Below are 19,534 nucleotides of genomic sequence, written 5' to 3'. Positions count from 1 at the left end.
CATTAAAATCATGGTAAAGAGGTAAGGGGGGAAATAAGGGATTTTTTTTTTTTGGTTCCATAGTTCTTGGTCTTAATGTCTGCTTCAACAGCTTGGGTAAAGAAGGTTAGGAAGGCACTAAACGGCTCAGAGACAGTGAGGAAGCCAGTTTGCTGGTTGAGGAAGCCGCTGTACTCTGGGTAAGCCTGACTCTAACACGCCCACTCTTGAGTCGGCAGGCTCGCCTTGTCTTTAGAGACGTTTGCTCATTTGAGAAGGTGTCATGATAATTGAGGGAGAGTCCGAGGCCTGTTTCGGAATACCCACACAGCTCAGGCCCGGGCTGCTTGTTTGCTGTCTTCTTTAAGAACGGTTGTGGAGTGCCAAGGCAGTGGAGATGCTTTCTAAGAAGCCCTCACAGGCACATTTTACCGGAGTTCTCAGGGTACTGTGTCAGATTGGAATTCGTGTGTTTAGCATATATCATAGACAGTCTTCTTAGAAAATCTCTTTTAGGAACCTGCTCCAGTGCCTCATTGTGTAGTCGAGTAAACAGACTCAGAGCTCGAAGGCCGACTAAGCTAACATGGTTATGTAGTGTCAGGGTAGAAATGCTGGTATGGACTTTTAAATATTTCATTCAGGGCTCACCCACAAAATCAAATTCCATGTCATAAAATTGAATTTTTGTTTTTGACCTAGCCCTATCTTCAGAATGTTTTATGTCAAAATAAATACAGCACTTCATGCCCTGGCTGGTGTGGCTCACTGGACTGAGTGCCAGCCTGCAAACCAAAGGGTCACTGGTTCGATTCCCAGTCAGGGCACATGCCTGGGTTGCGGGACAGGTTCCCAGTAGGGGGTGCACGAGAGGCAACCATACATGGATGTTTTTCTCTGTTCTCCCTCCCTTCCTCCCTAAAAATAAATAAATAAATAAAAATCTTTAAAAAAATATAGTACTTCAGGGCAGAATGCGAACTTGAATGCTATCTTTTAAGAACAATCCATTTGTTTCCTTTTTTTGTTTTTACTGACAAAAATGTTTAAAGTTTTAAGCAAGAATTCAAAACATCATCAACAAAAATATAGAAAGTCAGTCCATAAAATAATTAGAGGATAGCAAAGAAGTTACTAAAGCTCAAAAGTCACAAATGACTTAATGTTTTTGTACGTAAATTTTTTGTAGGTAAATATTCATTCATACTTTTTTTCATAAAATATGCTGACTTAAGCATATTTCATGTTGGAAAGAGGCATATGTCCGTTGAAGCGTCTGCTTTGTTTTTGAGAAACAAACAGTAGTAGTCACTTTCACCTTGTTTTCAGATTCTAACCAGATTTCGCTGTTGGCGTTGCTGGGTTACTGCTTGTGCCCTGTGCACTCAGCACCGAGCGGGGTGGTCGTGCACCTGGTCTCCCAGCGCGCACCGTTCCCGCGGGGACCAGGCGGGGTGCCTTCCTAGCGCCTGGTCCGAAGGCGAGGCTTTCATTGGCAGGGAAGTCAGCCCCTCAGATCGTGATATATTTGAAGGAATAGTTTCATCCGTTTGTTTCGTTTATACTTGCTCTGTAAACCTGGACATTTATCTTCCTGGTAAGTTATATTATGTTCTCTTAAAATTCTTTCTTTAAATACAGGTAAACCAAAGTGGGCACTGTTGTTTAGGTTCGGTTGGAGCTGGGTCAAGTTTTTCTCTTAAGTCATTTTTCCAACTTGCTGTGAATTTTGTATTTGCCTTTTAAATTAGGGCATAATTTACCCACATCACAGTGTGTCTTCTGTAGTGTCAAGTTTTGGAGGTTTCGGCAGATGCACGCAGTCACATTTCCATCGTGATAATCAGGTAGAGAGCAGGCCCGTCGCCCCGTTCACCCCTCCCTCCCTTCCCCGTGCTCCCGTGTGGCCCGCCCTCCCCACGGGCAGCGGCCGGTCCGCTCCGGTCTGCGCTCTGCTCCTGTTTCAGGACCGTCATGGGAATGGAACCATTCTGTGTCTGCTGGTTTCTTTCACGTGGCACCGTGCGTTTGGGACTCGTCTGTGTTGTGTAAATGAGTTGCTCGTTCCTTTTTATCGCCTAGGTGTATTCTCTTGTATGGATGCACCACTGTTCATCCATTTGAGTAAGTTTCCAGTTTCTGATGGTTTTGAATAAAACCATTGTGAACGTTTACATGCAGGTTTTTGCGTGAACATAGGTTTTCATTTCAATTGGGTAAATACCTAGGTGTGGGATTACAGGATTGTATGGTTAAGTATATTTTCAACTTTTTTTTTTATAAGAAGCTTCCAAATGAGTTTTCAGAGTGGCTGTACTGTTTTGTATTGCCACCAGGAGTATGTGAGAGATCTAGTTGCTTCATGTTCTTATCATTATTTGGTTTTATCAGCGTTTTTGAATTTAGCAGCCTAGTGCATGTGAAGTGGTATCCTGTGGTTTTGATTTGCATTCCCTACTGCCTAATGATGTTGAACATTAAAAAAATTATTTTTAAAGGGTTTACTTGTTTTTAGAGAGAGAGATAGGGAGGGAGAAAGAGAGGGAGAGAAATAACAATGTATGGTATGTCCCCCTACTGGAGACCTGGCCCACAACCCAGGCATGTGCCCTGACTGGGAATCGAACCAGCGACCCTTTGGTTTGCAGGCTGGCACTCAGTCCACTGAACCACACCAGACAGGGCTGATGCTGAACATTTTGTAGCTCTTCTGGAAGAGTTCTTTATATGTTGTATATTCAAGTCCTTTGTCAGACATGTGATTTGCAGGTAATTTCTTTCACACTTTGATTTTTTTATTCTCTTGACAGTGTCCTTAAAGAGCAGAAACTCTTAATTTTGATGAAATCTTACTAGTCAGTTTTTCTTTTGTAGATTGGGATTTTGGTGTCATGTCTAAGAATCATTGCCTAATCAGGGTCAAAAAGATTTTCTCCTACGTTTCCTTCTAGAAATTTATAGTTTTAGTTTTTTACATTTAGGTATATCACCCATTTTGAGTTTGTTTTTATGAGGTATAAATCTTTTTTCTTTTTTGGAGTATGGATATATAATTATTTTAGCACTATGTGTTGAAGATACTAAAGTGAATTTTTAATTAATGTTAGAATTGCTTTTAAAATAAGTTACCTAGTGATCATTACATTATTTAAGATTATTGTCTCCCTCACTTAAATAATTTTATTATTTAAAATTCAGGGAAAGCATTGCCCTAAATACACTAAGCTTTAAATTGCCTACAAAAAATATGGTTGACTTTATCTCTCAAAAAGTTTTTGTGCTTGTTTTTTAACATCAAATAATTGTGTATTTTATACTCATAATAGTAAATTAAAGAGTAGTAATGTCTGAGAAATGAAGTTTCAAATTCAAGAAATTTCTTGGAGTTGGATCACACAAAAAATGAAGTGCCGTCGTATGTTTGAAAACAGTGATGAACATTATGGCTCGAAGTAGTGACACAGGCACCCTCAGCAGAGTCGCTTCCTCCTCTGTCCCCGTGGCACGGCCTCACGCTGTCCTGACGGCTCTTCGTAGTCCTCGTTACAAGTGCTTCTCTCTCCGTGGGTCCCTCAAGGGCACAGGCCACGACCGAGTCAGATTTCTACTCCCCAGGGCCTAGCAAGGGCCAAAAACTCAAAACGCAGCCAAAAAGCTGCTTGCGTTGAGTGGTGTGAACAAGTTTTTCAGTGTGAGCGTTAACAGGCACTGGTTGAGTGCTAATATGTAGATTTTATGTCACCACAGTTCAGTGATTCTCAGGTGTGCATTTTTTCATATTTTGATGTTTTGGAACTAGGGCTGCTTCCCCAGTTGCGGCACCGTGAAGCGCAGCAGGAGACAGGATGCAGCTGTCCCGCGCAGGTCAGACCAGCTCGCAGCTGTTCTCGTAGCGTGCACTTGAGCTGAGCTCTGTGCACCCGCAGCGTCACGTGTGTTGAACTGGATTGCCTTCTAACGTGTCTGCCACAAGATTGTGTTCTGATTCCGTTTGAAACAAAAGGTGTGAAGGCAGAATGGCGGGCAGACAGCAGCAGGGAGTAACTCCGAAGCTAGCGAGGCAAGTGTGTCTGTGTCTACAAGAGTTTTTCCCGAAACGGTAAGCTAAGGAGTAAGAAGGCGTTGCATCATTTAAATTGCAGGTATTTTTTTTAAGTGGTATATAAAACAATGGTGGGATTTACATTTCGTGGACATCTTAGGTTTGATGAAATACGGGAGTGTTTGCTCTTTGCGGTCTGCCTAAGAGGATAATGGACTCAAAACGGCCGTTTATCGCCTGCTGGGAGGTGGGGACACGCTGCAGACAGGAGGGCGGTGTAGCAGCATGCTCACAGAATAAAGGATAGGCTGGAAGATACGTATTTCAAGTTACCTTTCAAACATTTAAGAGACTGCAAATCAGTTGATTGATTCCTTAAAAGCCAGAATGACCCAGGATACCCGTTAGTAAAGTGTGGTTTTACGAAAACCCCATTCTATCAATTCAACTGAATTTTTCTTTTTGAAAAATACGGGCCTTTTAGATGAATACTAAGCCTTAGGGAAATACATCAGAAGCAGACCTTCCGCGTCCATTTTTCACACCAGTGATAACGAAGGCGGAAGAAGGGTGTGGACCAGGCGTCTGAGAGGATGTCACTCCAGACGTCCAGCATGAGCTGTCAGCTGCCCTTGAAGTGCTTGTTACACTTGAGGGGTCCACCCACGGTATCGACCTCGCTCTTAATCCCGTTTTCTGTCACCTCGCAAGTTCAGAAGAGAAATACAGATGGCCTGGGCAAAACTGATCTCCATTTTGATGAAACACGGATGTAGTTTAAGTGGTGACAGTGAAAGACAGTGTTCTGTCTCATGAGATTTAATCTCTTCTCCAGGGAAGGGAGCTGGGGAAATGACCTTTTGAGGTTCCTTTTAGATATAAAAGTGTAATAGTTAATATTTTAAAGTGAATGTCTTATGATAAGGTATATGCTGCATTCTAATAATTTGACATAAATTAATACTATTACATTATTTAGAATTTTCTCATGTTATTTTAAGATATGAAATTTGAAATATGGAGAATTCCAAATACTTTTTCCTGATTGCTTAATTTTTAAAGGGAATTTTTACATTAAACAATCCACAGTTATTCAAAATTTTGAGCGTTTACCTTGTTTAAAGTTTCCAGTCGTGATAAGCGATGCATTATTAATTGTTAACTTGAGCTGTACCACATAATAGGGGAATGTTCTTAATCCTATATTGCACACTAAATTGGTATTATTTCTAGTCACTTTTTATAGTTCTGCCACATATTACTAATTCTCCAAGAATGAGAATAAAATAAGAAACAGCACTATTTAAATTATGTCCAGATTTGTTTGATGATTCCGAAGTTAATCTCAGCATTTTGCACTCTTTTGAGGTCATTGCATGCTGGTTGTAAAGATTTCTGGTTGGTGGGATGCTGGATAACATCTTAAATAGAACAGGGCGACCTTGAACTCTTCCCTTCTAAAGCAGCGTTAATTCAACTTTATGGAACAACGTGGAATAACTTTGGTTCTGCCTTCAGAATATATCCAGATTCTGGCCGCCTCTCACCCCATCTGTCCCTGCCACCCGAGGCCAGTGCACCATCATGTCCTGCGTGTGTTGTTGCAACAGCCTTTCAGCTGGTCTGTTTCCACCTCTGCCCCCTGGGGTCTCTTCTCAGCAGAAGCTACAGAGTAGTTACTTAATAGTGAAAGCCCAGGCACGTCACACACTTGTTAAAGTCCTCCAGCTTCTCCCCACTGTTCTCAGAGTACGACCCCCAAGTCCTTCCCTCAGTCTGCAAAGTCTTATACTGTCTGGCGCTCTCAGTCTTTCCGCATATTTTCCCCTCCTCCTAGTCTTCCCCTCCACTCCGTCCTATCAACTCCCTTGTTCTTGGGACAGATGGGGCAGAATTCCAGCTCCGGGCCTTTGCGCTGGTTGTCCCCTTTCCTCAGTACCTCCACGCCCGAGTCCTCCCCTCCAGGGCGGTGGGTGCAGTGCTCACCCAAGCCATTCGGACGGAGCCTCCAAGGGCTGCGCCTGCCAACTTACCCAGCTCGATGCTGCGACTCTGCCCCCTTACCTGTCTTTGTGCAAATGTCATTCCTCTGGGGGGCCAGCCCCAACCACCCGCTTTAAGCACAGAGTCGTTTTGGCTCTTCTGACGCCACGTTCGTTGTGCTTCACCCCCTCCCCTGGCATTCATTGGCTTGACTGTCTCCTTCTTACGGAATGCAAGCTCCGGGAGGGCAGAGTTGTTTTGGCTAATTTATTTGCTCTCTACGTTAAATGCCTGGAGTGGTACCTGGCACATAGGTAGACACTCAACAGATGTTTTTGAATAAGTAATTTAAGATATCTTGGGTTTTTAAATGTAAACAAATTTTTCCACCTGAAGATACCCATCCATATACTACACACAAAAAATGAGAGCTTGTATTCAGAAAATTTGGTAATTTAACACATAGCAAAGGAGTTTCAAGTGATAATTTCACTTAGCAGCTATGCTTCACAAGCTTTTTCCAGGTTAATTAGCATCTATGGATCTTTAAGTAGCAATTAAAAACCCCTACATGTTATTTATTGATTCATAAATACTTTTATAGCTTGCTTTATTGTTATTTATGCTGTACTGTGGTAAAAAAAAAGTGAGTTATTCAAGTGCAAATATTGATTGTCGTTAACATCATGGGGGAATTAAGCCATAACAGTTTTTTAAGTGGCTAAGTAGTGAGCTGGGAGAAATGACATATTTGTAATTATTTTTATTGTGACCTGATACTGTCTCTGGAAAATGACACAGCCAGTGTTTACATGTAAGCAAAAGGAGTTTTTTCCTGAATGGTGGAAAAGAGCGCTTTTCAGGGGGCTTGAAGAAATACCCATCAGTATAGCACAGCAGCCTCACTGACACCTCATGCACGTTCAGAGAGAGACTCCACGGAAGCGCTCTGGATTACCTTCTTCACAGTTATGACGCCGACTTGGAAGTTGGGGTCTGTGTGGATGTCGAAGGCGTCGGCGCCGTCTCCGTCCACGATGGTGTACTTCATCTGGGCATTGATTCCTTCGTCCAGGTCCTTGGCAAACACTCGCCCCACCGTGGAGCTGACGGGAGCCGACTCCAGCACGCTCATCTGGTAATGCTCTGGGAAGAGAGGTCAGAACGTTAGAGGCGTTGCCACCTGTCCCCGGACAGAACGCCGCGTCACTGCCGCGTCACACAGAGCGTGCTGTGCAGAACCTCTTGCTCCGGGCCCAACAGTTGGAGGATGAGTGTTGCTGGTGAAAACTGACATCGGCAGAGGCCGAGCAACTGGTGTTCGGTCGGAGACTGTGCTGGGTGTCCAGCAAGGAGGGGCCCAAGCGGCCGCCTGTAATTCTGAGAGCAGCACAGGACGGAGGTAACAGTACTTCTTATCTCAGCGAATCTGCCTTCAGAGCGGCAGGAAGCACCTCGCTTTTCAACCTCCAATTCCTTCCTAATGAACTACTTCCCGAGGGTTGATTCCCTCTGAGAAGGAAGAGGGAAAACACAAACACCGTGTTCACGAAGTGCACATGTACTCTGTTCACATTTCACATGCCCGCGTCTTCCTTCGTGGCCTGGCCGGTGCACGGACTACCCATTTCTGTGGCTGGCCGCCCCCATGTATTGGTGCCCAGTGGTCTGTGGAGAAGGAATGACCTTCGAGAGGAAGCGCCACTGGCTCTGTGTGGCAGCCACCACTGTGTCCTTGCAGCCGGGCAGACCTCCAATGCTTCTTGTTCCCCCGTTTTAGCATGGAACACTCCCAAAGTTCTCAGCGCTTACAGTGTTTTCCTTTTCAACCTGATGCCCTGAATTCACAGTGCAATTTAGTTTATTTTCACCTCCATGGAGTTTTATCTTTCCTAACTTACCTTCTCTGGGGCTCAACTTCTCACAGTCTTCGTTATTTTGTCAATCAGACTGTGACTAACAAAACCACACAGTCACATGTTCAGTATGTACTCGGTCTCTTTTATTCTACTGTGTGTCACAGGCTACAGGGACGCCTGGGTTGAGACCTTCGCTTCACAAACCTTTGGGGAGGCTGACAGCAGCCAGCCAGCTCAGAACACCGCCCTTGCACAGGGGAAGACATGATGTTGGTCTTCGGCGGCCCGAGCCAGGAAATCGCCCATGTCTGCGTCAGGCTGGCCGGCATTTGGATTTTAGGACCCCTTTCCATTCAGTTCCAAAGTTGTTGATGGACTACGCTCTGCTGTTGCAGAACTTTGGGAAAAACAAACGGGTACCTGCCTACAATTTTCTCCTCACCGGGAGGGCTGTGTGTTGTGTGTCTAAACAAATACACATACGACTCCTTGCCTAGTATCCCGCCTTCTGGTTTCCTGGAATCTCACGGGGACTTTGTGTATACCAGTTGCACCTAAGTGTTGGAGCAGCTCTCTTGCTGTATTTGTATTGATAAAAGAGAGGGTACACTTGGTCTGTCTGACTCAAAATGTAGCCCTTCAGCTGATAGCCAGGCTTGATTCTGTTTCTGGTTTAGTTGTTTTTAACCCAGTTTCCTCGGTTGAATCTTTTCACCTGCGGTTGTGTCTGCTGCTCTCACTCTCCAGCTGCTGCCCGTAGGCACCCGCCTCTCCCCTTCGTGTCTGCATCCCCGGCTCCGGCCCACAGTCACAGCTCCGCATTCCCGCTCTCCCGGAGCACATTCAGTCGGATTGTCCGGCTGCCAGTGCGCGTTCAGACCTGAGTTTGTCTCTCTCGTTCCCTTTCTGCTCCACTACGCTGCATCCTCTGTTTCCACCACTAGCACAGCTCCTCTCCCTGTCCCCCCCGTCGTCGTCACCTCGGACCCCACCCTCTGCCTTGTTCCCTTGGCCAAGAAATCAGGAGGCAGAAATCCATGCTGTCTTCCTTGTCTCAGTCCACGCCCCCTGCCATTTCCTTGAGTCCTTGTTGGGTCGAGTGTGGGCTGTTCTCAGAGCCCCCCCTCGCCAGCCCTGCCACCCCAGTCCGTGCGTGGCTCTCTGGTCGGGCTTTCCTCCGTGTCCTCTGTGTCCATGCCTTGCCTGAACGCTTCTCAAGACTCCCATTAGTCCTAACAACACAGCGAAACTCAGGACAGGCCTTCATTTCATTAAACATAAAACTATACTCGCAACTTTATTTCCAGGTCTTTATAGATACCTTTTTTCTTACATTCAGGTGAGCTCTAGGGGGGCAGGGATTTCATTTGCTTTGTGTACTGTTCTGTATCTCATACCTAGAACGGTGCCCGAAACAAAGAATTTTGGAATGAATGAGTTGCTCCCCGCTCTGGAATGTTCTCCTTTCTGCCTGTTTAAATCTTTTATTCTCTAGCGCTCAGGCATCTTAGTTTACTGTGAAGGCTTCATTCCTCACTAGCCAAGTCGGACAGCAGATGCTGCTTCTCGGTTAACTTTTGGAGAGCGGAGAATGTGTACCCCCCAAGCTTCACAGGGGCAGGGCCCAGGTTTCAGCATCTCGTGCCCCTCCCGCCCCGTGCCCTTACGAAGCAGGCGCTGCCTGCCTGCTTGGGAATTGATCAGGTGAGGTGGTGCAGTGGGTCACTGCTTTGGATTAGTTTCCCTGCTTGCATTCTCAGCATGGGCCATGTCACCCCCTGGTGTGACAAGGAGGAACCCAGGTCCTCCCTTTCCTCTCTGGGACAGGTGTACCCCTCTGGCCCGAGAGCCGAACCCTTCCCTGGTTAGATACTCACTCTGGGGAAAGCGGGGTGGGTTATCGTTGACATCCGAAAGAGTGATGTTGACCGTCGTGGTCCCAGACAGCCCGCCAAGCTGCCCTCCCATGTCCTTGGCTTGGATGATCACTTCGTAGTATTCCTTCGCCTCCCGGTCCATGTTCATGAGCGCCGTCCTGATCACACCTGTGGGAGAGGGGCGACTTCGTTTTTAAAAGCAAAACCACACGTCCAGTGTTTAAGGTTGAGTTCCAGGGTTCTCCTTTGTGTTTTGTTAGTATCTAGAGTGTAGATGCAAGTTACCTGTGTTTTATTAAACTTGAGGTCAGAATCTCAGCTTCAAAAGAGTCTGGACTTGCATGAATGGTAAGTGCAGTTCCAGCGGGAAGAGCACAGTGGGCTCATTTCCTCTGGCCGCATTACTGGGAGAGAACAGCAGGTGGCAGCAACGGTTCTCTAACCGACTAGGGGTGCTGTATCTCACTACAGGAAACTGGGGCTTCCGGCCGAGAAAACAGACTGCGTGAGTCTGCAGATCTGTGATTTTAGAGCAGTTCTCTGGCCCCTAAAGTTCTTGCAGTGTGAGTGACTGTTCTTTAGGCAAGGCACTGCTGGTCTGCGTTTTTCTGCCTCCCTAATACCTGTAAGCAGGGTTGGAATTTGGATTTCAATTTTCCTTTTGTTAGATATTCGTTCTGTTTTGTCATGTTCTGCAACCTCCGTGCCTCACTGAATTCCATGAGCTAGAACACGAAAGGTGCTCTGTGAGTTGTTTAGTTGGAATGCTCACAAGGAACGAGCTTCCCCAGACAGTGCGCAGCAGCGTCATGACGGACCAGTGCGGCTTCATTAAGAGGGGTCTAAACCGAAACCCAGTGAAATGTGTTTTGATCCTGCCAAGGATGTGTGGTAACGGTTTATCTAGCTTTGAACCCTTCCGCTTAGAAAAGTGGACTTCTGCACACTCCAGGCAGAGATGGAAGGCGTGCTTCCTGCAAGTTCACAACACGGCCCTTGGCTGCGCAGACCTGTGCGTGCCAAGGGAGGGCACTGGGAACCGCAGACCCGTCCCCAGTTGACTGCTTCTGCCGATGGCACCGCACTCTGAAGTGACATGTGCAGGCTTTCCTTCTTCAGATGCCCTGTGGGCACAGCAGAAACCATCTCTTCTTGTATTTTTGACCTCAACACTAAAGATACCCCCTGGGAACTGTCAAAATAGTGTAGGGTTCCTCTTAGGATATGAAGGACACTTCACCCTCTTTCTGTCTATACTTTTCTCCCCTGTGGGCACTCTCACACCCTCCCCCGTTTTTAGAATTGTTGAGGTGACTGTTTCATAGACGTCCCTAAGCGTGACCTTTTTCTTTCCTCCTGCTAACATAAACTCCTGCACTTGTTGCTGTTAGGACATAATTTTCTGAATGCCAGGTTCCTCTCAGGACTTCTGGGGGGGAAGTTCTATCAGATTACTAGTAGAAATGATTTTTTTTCTCTTTCACATAAGCAGGTGACTCTGAGCATGCACCGTTGACTTTACCTTTGTGGCTGTAAGTTTCTTTATTCAAATTCTTGTTAATTGCTTTTAGGTTCTTAATTCTCCTGTATATAAAATGGGAATAATATAATAGTACTTCCATCTATTTCAAAAGTTCACAAAGTTTGGAGGCTCAAGTATGGTAAGGTGCATGAGAGTACTGTAAAAGGGAGAAAGCCCAGCACAAGTGCAAGATGATAAGCAAACAAGCATTACTTGCCCACTCAAAAGTATTGCAGGGAATTCTTCAGAGGTAAAGCAAACTCCATAATCAGAGCTCTCAGCGAAAATCAAACACAAAACCAAACCAAACCGAGCCTCTGATGATTCATACTTTCCCGCCACACTGCCCCTTCCCACCCAGTTCTGCGTGCTGTCCTCCTGTTAGTGCCTCCCACTCAGCACCTCCTTTTGGGGGGGCCGCAGCCCATGCTCTGTGCTCTTCTCCCTTACCCAGACCTGTCTGCACCGGCCTCTGCGCATTCTGGCCTTTTTCTCTGCATGTACAGGGTGGTGTAGTGGAAAGAACGTCAGACCACGTGTCAAGGACCTGTGTGCAACTAGAAGCAATTTTTTTTAGGTCTCAATCCCCAGTTTCCTTGTCCACTGTATTTTGCTGTGTATGATGCACTGCTGTGTATAATGCACACCCACAGTTTTGTTGGCACTGTACACGGGATTATTGTAACCAATATTATACCCATGGAATGTAGTCATTGTACCTGTGTATAATGCGCACCCTCATTTTTCCCCACAAGAATTTGGGCAAAAAGTGTATTATACATGGCAAAATATGGGATTAAGTGATGGCGATGAACCGGATGATTCCCCTACGGCTCTTTCTAGTTTCAGAATCAGTGATTCTGGTTCTCTGTTGAGCCAGGTTAACATGTCAGTCCTCGCACGTCTTCTTGGAGGTACAAAAGACCTTAATCTGGGAATAAGTATGACACAGGAGTTTTGGAAGGCCATTGGGGAGGCACTTCTGTGTAGGCAGGCCTTCTGGCCTCCCCACTGTACCCTGCACACTGTCTGTGCACAGCCCTGCACCGCTCTCGCCCACCAGGGCGGCGCTGGTTTGCTCCCTTAGTCCCAGAGCTCATCACAGTGTTCTCGGGTTAGTACACTCCCTGGCGGGTCCTCGAAAAGGAGAGTTGGGTCTGTCATAGCAGCAGCTGCAGTTCATCAGGGAATAAAGCAAGCACCCGCCTCGACTGTCCCATTGCGCACCTGACTTGGAGTCCACAGAAAAGTATGGCTGGCCCTGGAGAATGCTGTACACCACCCGGGCGCTGTTGCCGTAGGTCGGGTCGTCCGCGTCTGTGGCTGTCACCTGGATGACCGAGGTGCCTGAGGAAGAGAGATGGTGGAAACCTGCTCAAGTCGAATTGCTAAAGGCTAGACACGATCCCGAATGGGCAATCTTAACGCGCTTGCTAGTGTTGTGTTTGCTGCCTCGGGAGGGTCCCTTTCCGGGCAAGCTTCGGTAACTCCTGTCCCCCACGGCTTAGACAGTGGCGGGGGGGGGGACCTGGGCTTTAAATTCTGAACAACCAGCAAGGACAGCACGGTGTTTTGGCTCTCCATTGCTCTTTTGATCATACCAAAATGCTTCTTCCTTACAAATCATCCATCATCCATCCATCCATCCATCATCTATCTTTTTGTTTTTTAAGAACTAGAACTGAATAACAACATTAGGCTAATTACTGTTTTTTTTTTTCCTATGACTGATTTCAGTGTTTCAGTGGTTTTCTGCCTGAGGACTCGGTTGTCAGTATCGGTTCAGTTTCATAATGTGTGGGCTGTTTTGCACATTCTCCCGTGTTTAGAGAAGAGGAGCTTCTACAGAGGAATTGCTCTTTATGAGACTCAGTGCACCTCCACCTTACCCACTGGTGACATTTCTGGCACGGTGGCAACGTAAGGCCCGTCCAGGAACTTGGGCTCGTTGTCGTTGATGTCTTGGATTTTGATGATGAACTCCGACTCTGGCTCCATCGGCCTGCCCGTCCGCCTGTCCAGGGCCTGCGCCCTTAACGTGTACTGGGCCCGCTCCTCTCGGTCGAGCCTCTGGATGGCGTGGATGTCCCCCGTGGTGTCATCGATGGTGAACACGACGCCCGCGCCTTCTCCTGAGAGGATGTATTTGATGGATCCGTCGCCCCGGTCCATGTCTGAGTGGAGCTGGGGGGGAAGCACCAAGACCTCATTACGGACAATGAACGGGTGTCAGAAATAAAGTGATTTTCAGTGTGGCCCTAATACATGATCTCCTTTCAAACAGGAAGAATTTACTTCATTTAAATGTTTAAAATGTTTCTCTACAAAAAACTGATATTCATTGAATAAGATTGTGTTGAAGAGCGAATATAGGTTGGTGGATAGGTAATGTTTTTCCACGTCGCATTCAGTACCAGTGTGACTTCTCGAGCTCCTCTCCCTGAGGAGCGTGGGAAGTAGGAGGGGGCTCCGGGCAGTGCAGGTCCCCACGTGAGGACAGGCACGTGCTGAATGAGGAGGAGCCCAGCTTTGCCGTCGCAGGTTTTAAAGATGGAGAAACCTACACTTGGTCAGGTAAGAGAGTGCTGATGTAGACTAAGTTTTGGAGTTTCCGAGGCATTGGGGACGTTTTAAGTGGGCTGAAGGGGTGATGGAATGGTTGGTAAGCGCCGCCCCTGCCCGGGGAGGTACCCTGTGACTTCCGGGCTCTGCGGGCTCCGGTCCGTGGTCCCAGTCCGAGGTTCCCCCCCAGGACTGGGCTCGCTTAGGTGTCCGGCGTCGGAAGGGAACGCGCTGCAGGTGGTTACTCTGCCTCCGCGCCTCTCCCTCCGTGTCCTGTGAGGCCGGCTCCTGGCTCGGTGACCAGGTCACTGGAGTGTCCGTGGGTGGCTGTGTCAGGGACAGACTTTCATCTACTCAGCCAACTATCCTTCCTCCCCAGTTACCTTGTAATGACCCCTGAAAGCAGTCCAGGACACTATTCTCACAGCAAGCCTAGGAGTAAGTTTCTGCATCTCTCCTTGTGGACAATGCATAGAGGTGGCGAGAACCCTGGAACTCTGTGCTGTGTGTCTTTAACAGTGTCTCTCTAAAGGGGGCAACAAAAAACCAGTTACGCTGAGCCGGCCGCCGCTGACTCTCGTTGCTGGGGGCACGAGCACTCTGACCCCTTGGGTGACGGAGGCGATGAGATTTCCTTATCAGACAGACCGCCAGTGTGAGGCTCGGGCCAGAGCGGCAGATGCATCTGGCCTGAACGTTATGTCAGTTATGAATTGAGTGCCCTTGACAAATTATCGTTCATAACTCTCAAATTTGTCATTACATATAAATGCAGAGAACGGTATGCACTCTTACTTTGAAGGGCTGTTGGGATCACTAGAAGTTAACGTACATGATCACCTAGCACAGCATTTCACATCATGGGAACGCTGTAAATGGCGCCGATTATGATAATGATGGACGTGCACGGAGAGAGAGGTGGTACCGTGCCCAGCTCTTCTCTGCCCCCTGCAACCTTCAGGAATGTCGCAGAGATGGCAAAGCAACCTGTTGGCTTTTTAAAATGCAGAGTTCATGCAGACGGCTGCCTAAAGCACTGCGGGGACAGTGTTACTCTGAGAATCAAGTGGCACAGACGCCAGGAAGACACCTGAAAATGTATTCAAACACCCTCCGACCGGGATGGGTTTGGAGGTGGTGGCTGGCTTTGAGCTGATCTCAGATTGACTCGCAGCCAAACCGTGCAGACAGCGGTTTTCTGCCTAGAGGAATTCAGCTGTGTCTTATCTAGGGAACAAAATTGACCGAAAAAATAGCCGTGGATTTTTTCTACTTAAAGGATTCTATGTAGAATATGAAGTGCTCACATTACCTCATTCCATATGCAGTATTATTACGATTTTTTTGCAATCCAGACCTTCTATTTTTGCAGTTAAAAAAGCAGAGGTGCACAGCTCTTATTGTGTAGAATAGAAAGCCATTTTATTCAGACTTGGCCACAAAGGAATGCAAATCCACTCCATGTTGACCTGTGTTCCCAGGCAGAGGAATGGCATTGGGAGAAGGAGGACGAGGATCTCAGGATTTTTTTTTTAATTAAAAAATACCTGTGCATGCATGTGTTTACTTACATAAGTACCCATCTAAGTCTAAATCTAAATGTAGCTATATATAATTTTAAGTCATGCGGCACAGGACTTTCACTTAGAATAAAACAGGTTGATTCCGGGCATGCCGGATTATTTAGGGGAGAGAAACAATAGACGCTGACATGAACAGAGAACCCAGGACCGTTCTGAGACGTTCTATTTGTCACCTAAATAGTTTCGTTCTCTGAACCGTAACGAAGCTGAGCACACTCGTGGTCGTCACAGGCCACGTGTAAGTGCTCTGCCCGCGGAGAGAGCTTAATAAGTACCTGAAGGCTGAACCTCTTTGCTGCGGAGGAGGAGGTTCTGGTTCCCCCAGAGCCGTCCGGCTGGCTGATGTCAGTGGCCCGGCTGAACCTCTGCTCTGGTGTCTGTTTTCGTCTAGTACAGGTGAACGGAGGAGTTTAAAGTCCTCTCTGGACTGCGACTTCCTTGAAGTCAGGGACCCTGTGGCTTTCATCTGGGTGTGGGTCCTCATGTGGAGTAAAGGCTCGAACATTTGTGCCGAAACAGTGGTGTAAGGTGTGGGGTTAGGGTTGAAGCTTTTTTGTGGAATCATTTTACCGTTGTTTGAAAAGCGCTAGCAAGCATCTTCCGAGCAGCTCCTGAGTGTGTGTTTGCTAGTGCGTCCCTGTAAGGGCAGGGGAAGGGAAGGAGAGCGGAGGGAGGGGGCGAGCCTGAGGACACGGCAGAGAAGCAGGGGGCCCTGCTCCTGAGCAGGGGGGCAGTGCCTGCAATGCAGGGGCCGGGATCTGCTTACAGAGACTGGTTTCTGGGCAATACAATTGTGTCAGGTCAGGATCCAGTCAGATACCTAAACCTGAACCTGTTATTTTAGCAGAAAGTTGACTATGAGAAGGTAAAAAGGGACCCTGAGATGCGAGAGGGGTCCTGACTCCAGGACGCAGTGAGTACCCCTCTGGCTGCGGGAGCAGAAGACAAGAGTCTGGCCCTTAGAATCCAGATGTTGGGAGGGGGCTGGGCCTGCCACTGCTGAGGAGGGAGTGCTGCCCCTTGGGGCTGGGAATTCAGGAGCTTAGAGGACGTGTCCCCAGCAGCCCCCGCCCCCCACAGAACTGAGACCCCCGAGAAGGGGATGCCATTCCGTGGTGCTGATGTTTGTGTGGGGCTCTGATGAGGCTGGTGCTGGGCGTATGGACAGAACCCAGACACTGGAGTCAGTTGTCGGCTGGGTAAAAGGAGCGAGGCCCTTCCCCCTCCTCCTGCCTCCAGTGGTTCTCCCTCTAGAATGTTCTACTGTCAGAACCCACCAGGGAGCAGGTTGCAAAAGGAGAAATTGTGGTTTGCAGAGTCCCAGCACCAGCGTCCCAGAGCAGAATGCGGAGAAGTGAGTACAGAGCTGACTGACGCTAGCTCAGTAACCAGCGTAGTAATGTGGGCCCGGCAGGGAGGCGCGCCGGCCAGGGGTGCACATCTGGCCGTGGGAACTGCAAAGGGGAGACCTTAACAGTTTCCTCTGAGTCACTCTGCACATTGGCACTGTAATAAAAATGTTTTGTGTTTATCCACATTTACTTCAGCTAACACGGACGGAGCAGCAGCTCTTTGGAGGAAGGTAAGGAGCACATAGGCATGTGCGAGGTCTTTCTGGAAAAAGCCCAGCCCTTGTTGATATAACGAGAATGGTGTACATGACATCAGTGTAACCCGGCAGACAGGGAGAGGGGGCTGGAATGCACACGTGTGAACAATGAGGACTTCACTGTACTAGTCAGTGAGGGCGGTAGATGCTGTTGAGTGAGCATGTGTACTGTGTGGCTGTCACATTCAAAATGACTGAGTGAGTAGAGCAATAAATCTGCATTGAATTTTGTGCTAAGCTTGAACATTCCTCTGCAGAAACTATTCAGATGATTCAGAGGCTGCAGCTATGGGCAACTGGTGATTGGCAGCTTCATCATGACAATGTGCCCATTTGTGCATCACGTCTCGTGCAGAGGTTTTTTTGCGAAACACTCAGGTGACTCAGCCCCACTACAGCCCAGATCTGGTGCCCTGTGACTTCTGACTTTTCCCAAAACTAAAATCACTTTTGAAAGCAAATCACATTTCAGACTGTTGATGAGATTCAGGAAAATATGTTGGGGCAGCTGATGGGGATTGGGGGAACTGTGTGAGGTCCCAAGGTGCCTACTTTGAAGGGGACTGAGGTGTCATTGTCCTATGTGCAACGTTTCTTGTATTTTCAGTAAATGTCTCTTTTTCATATTGCATGGATGGATCCTTTCTGGACAGAACTTGTATATCTTGGGAAAACATCCCCCACCCCAGTCTCCTAGACAGGATGAGACGGGTGGATATTCTACTTAACCTGGGACTTCTTTAGTCTGTGAGATCTTCCGCCAAAGGAGTAGTGACTGATGGGAAGCACCCACGATGATGAAAAATCTTAGTTGATGTAGGATTTTAAAAATGAGGGTGAGTTTCAGTCCTTTCGCCCCCTTTCCTGGTGCCTCACAGAGTGCTAGGGGTGCTGCAGCGTGTGGCCAGACAGCGTCCGGGTAGCTGTTAACCCCGGCCTGACTCGGGACCGCAGATCGTGCACAAGCACACACTCTCCGCACCCCTCTTCGCGTGTGTCACTATAACCCAGCTTTAGCTCAACACCGCCTGTCCCTGGGAAGCCCGGTGTGGGTTTCGTAAGGCCATGCCAATTACAGCTGATAATTGTTGCCATACTCCTTTCTGAAATAAGCAAACAGGCAGGCTCTCTAAACAGACATCTTCCAGAGCGCAAGGTGACGAGCCGAATGCTCCTGGGGTGTAAAGGGAATGAAAAGTAGATGAGTCTCTTTTAAAAGAAAGGGAAGGGCTAAAGTGCCCGGTAAGTGAATAGATAATTATCTCCATCATGCGGAGGTGGCACACTAGTGCAGGGTAAAAACTCGCACTGGTTGCTGGTGCGTTGGCTGGACAAGGTGACTTCAGGGACGCCTGGGGTGCCCTGCGTCCTGGGGTGGGGTAAGTGGGAAAGCGTGAGTCCTCATCGTGAGTCCTGGACGGTGCCGCAGAGCTAAGGGCTCCCGGCGTCAGGAGGCAGGCGGGCTTGGATGGGTCCCTGTCCCCACCCTAACACGGTCTGTGCGGCTTTCAGGGCTCAGTCTCAAGTCAGGGCCCCTTGGATGCCGCCCAATGTAAGGGAAAGCCGGTTGCTCCGGTGTCAGATTTTGGGGTGTATTTTCATCTGGGCTTTGACTGTCGGTTACCTTTTGTGTAATTTGGACGATGAACAGCACCTCTGTGAGCTAAGTCCTCTAGGCTAATTATCTGCAAGTGGAGAATGATAGTGCCCTCACAGCACTGTTGAGGTGACTAAGTGACCTCTGCGTGGGTGTGACTGGCTGAGCACAGAGCTGTCCGTCTGCACTGTGGTGTGCCCAGGTCTGTGCTGGGTTTTCGGTGCAGGGAGCTGTGGGGAAGGCCGGGAGGGGCGTCCCAGTTTCTCCCCGTGGGAGAAGGGCAGAGGGCTCTGAACTGTCCATGCAGACAGAGCAGTTACTGAGCACAGATGTAGTTTCTTAAAGTTCCTCTAGCAGTAGCCATATCTGTCCAGCTGGGACAGACAGTTTACAAATACTGAGTAGTTGGAAACGTTTGGGGTTCAGAGTGGACGGAAGATGTGTGCACGACGGAAGTGGCCTTTCAGCTGGGCCCCAGCAAGTGTGAGTGTGACCAGGTGGAGAGTGGGGGACTGCATGGCTGGGGCAGGACAGCCGCACAGACGGATGGACATCTGGGGTGGGGACAAGTGCTGTACACGTGTCAGAGCCAGTGAGGAGACCCAGCTCAGCTGGGTCAGGATGAGATGTGAGAATCCGTAGGGGAGGGCTGGGGAGTCCCGACGAGGAGTCGTTTGCTGAAAGTCCTTGAACTATGTATGTGCCAAGCGTGCTGAAGCACGGAGCTCTCTCAGTCAGAGGGGCAGCAGGATGGAAAGGATGCCTGGAGGAGAAAAACGTCCTGAGTCCTGGGGGAGGGACGGGATGAGCCTCTCCACAGGGAGGCGGGCAGGGCCTGCTTAATCTGGGGCCGGAGAGCAGGGGGGGCCAGAGTAATGACAGGGCCTGCAGGGGACGAGCAGAGTCTGAGAGACTGGCAGG

At 48.3% G+C, this 19,534-nt stretch overlaps 1 protein-coding gene across 1 annotated transcript in view; it reads right to left on the bottom strand.

Annotated features, from left to right (window-relative positions):
• CDH20 (cadherin 20) overlaps window positions 1-19,534 on the bottom strand; it is a 172,918-nt gene that overhangs the window by 19,545 nt on the left and 133,839 nt on the right. Inside the window, exons 4-7 of the mRNA XM_045850344.1 lie at window positions 13,152-13,446; window positions 12,490-12,609; window positions 9,741-9,908; window positions 6,963-7,150 (exon numbers count right to left, since the gene is read on the bottom strand). Coding sequence (XP_045706300.1) covers window positions 6,963-7,150; window positions 9,741-9,908; window positions 12,490-12,609; window positions 13,152-13,446 — 771 coding nt within the window. The remainder of the gene's footprint in view (window positions 1-6,962; window positions 7,151-9,740; window positions 9,909-12,489; window positions 12,610-13,151; window positions 13,447-19,534) is intronic.

The sequence above is a fragment of the Phyllostomus hastatus genome, unplaced genomic scaffold (genome assembly GCF_019186645.2).
Source record: "Phyllostomus hastatus isolate PE091 unplaced genomic scaffold, TTU_PhHast_1.1 phas_contig_80, whole genome shotgun sequence".
Classification (NCBI taxonomy): Eukaryota; Metazoa; Chordata; class Mammalia; order Chiroptera; family Phyllostomidae; genus Phyllostomus; species Phyllostomus hastatus.
The sequence above is the reverse complement of the archived record's forward strand: the minus strand, read 5'-3'. Positions and strand labels throughout refer to the sequence as shown.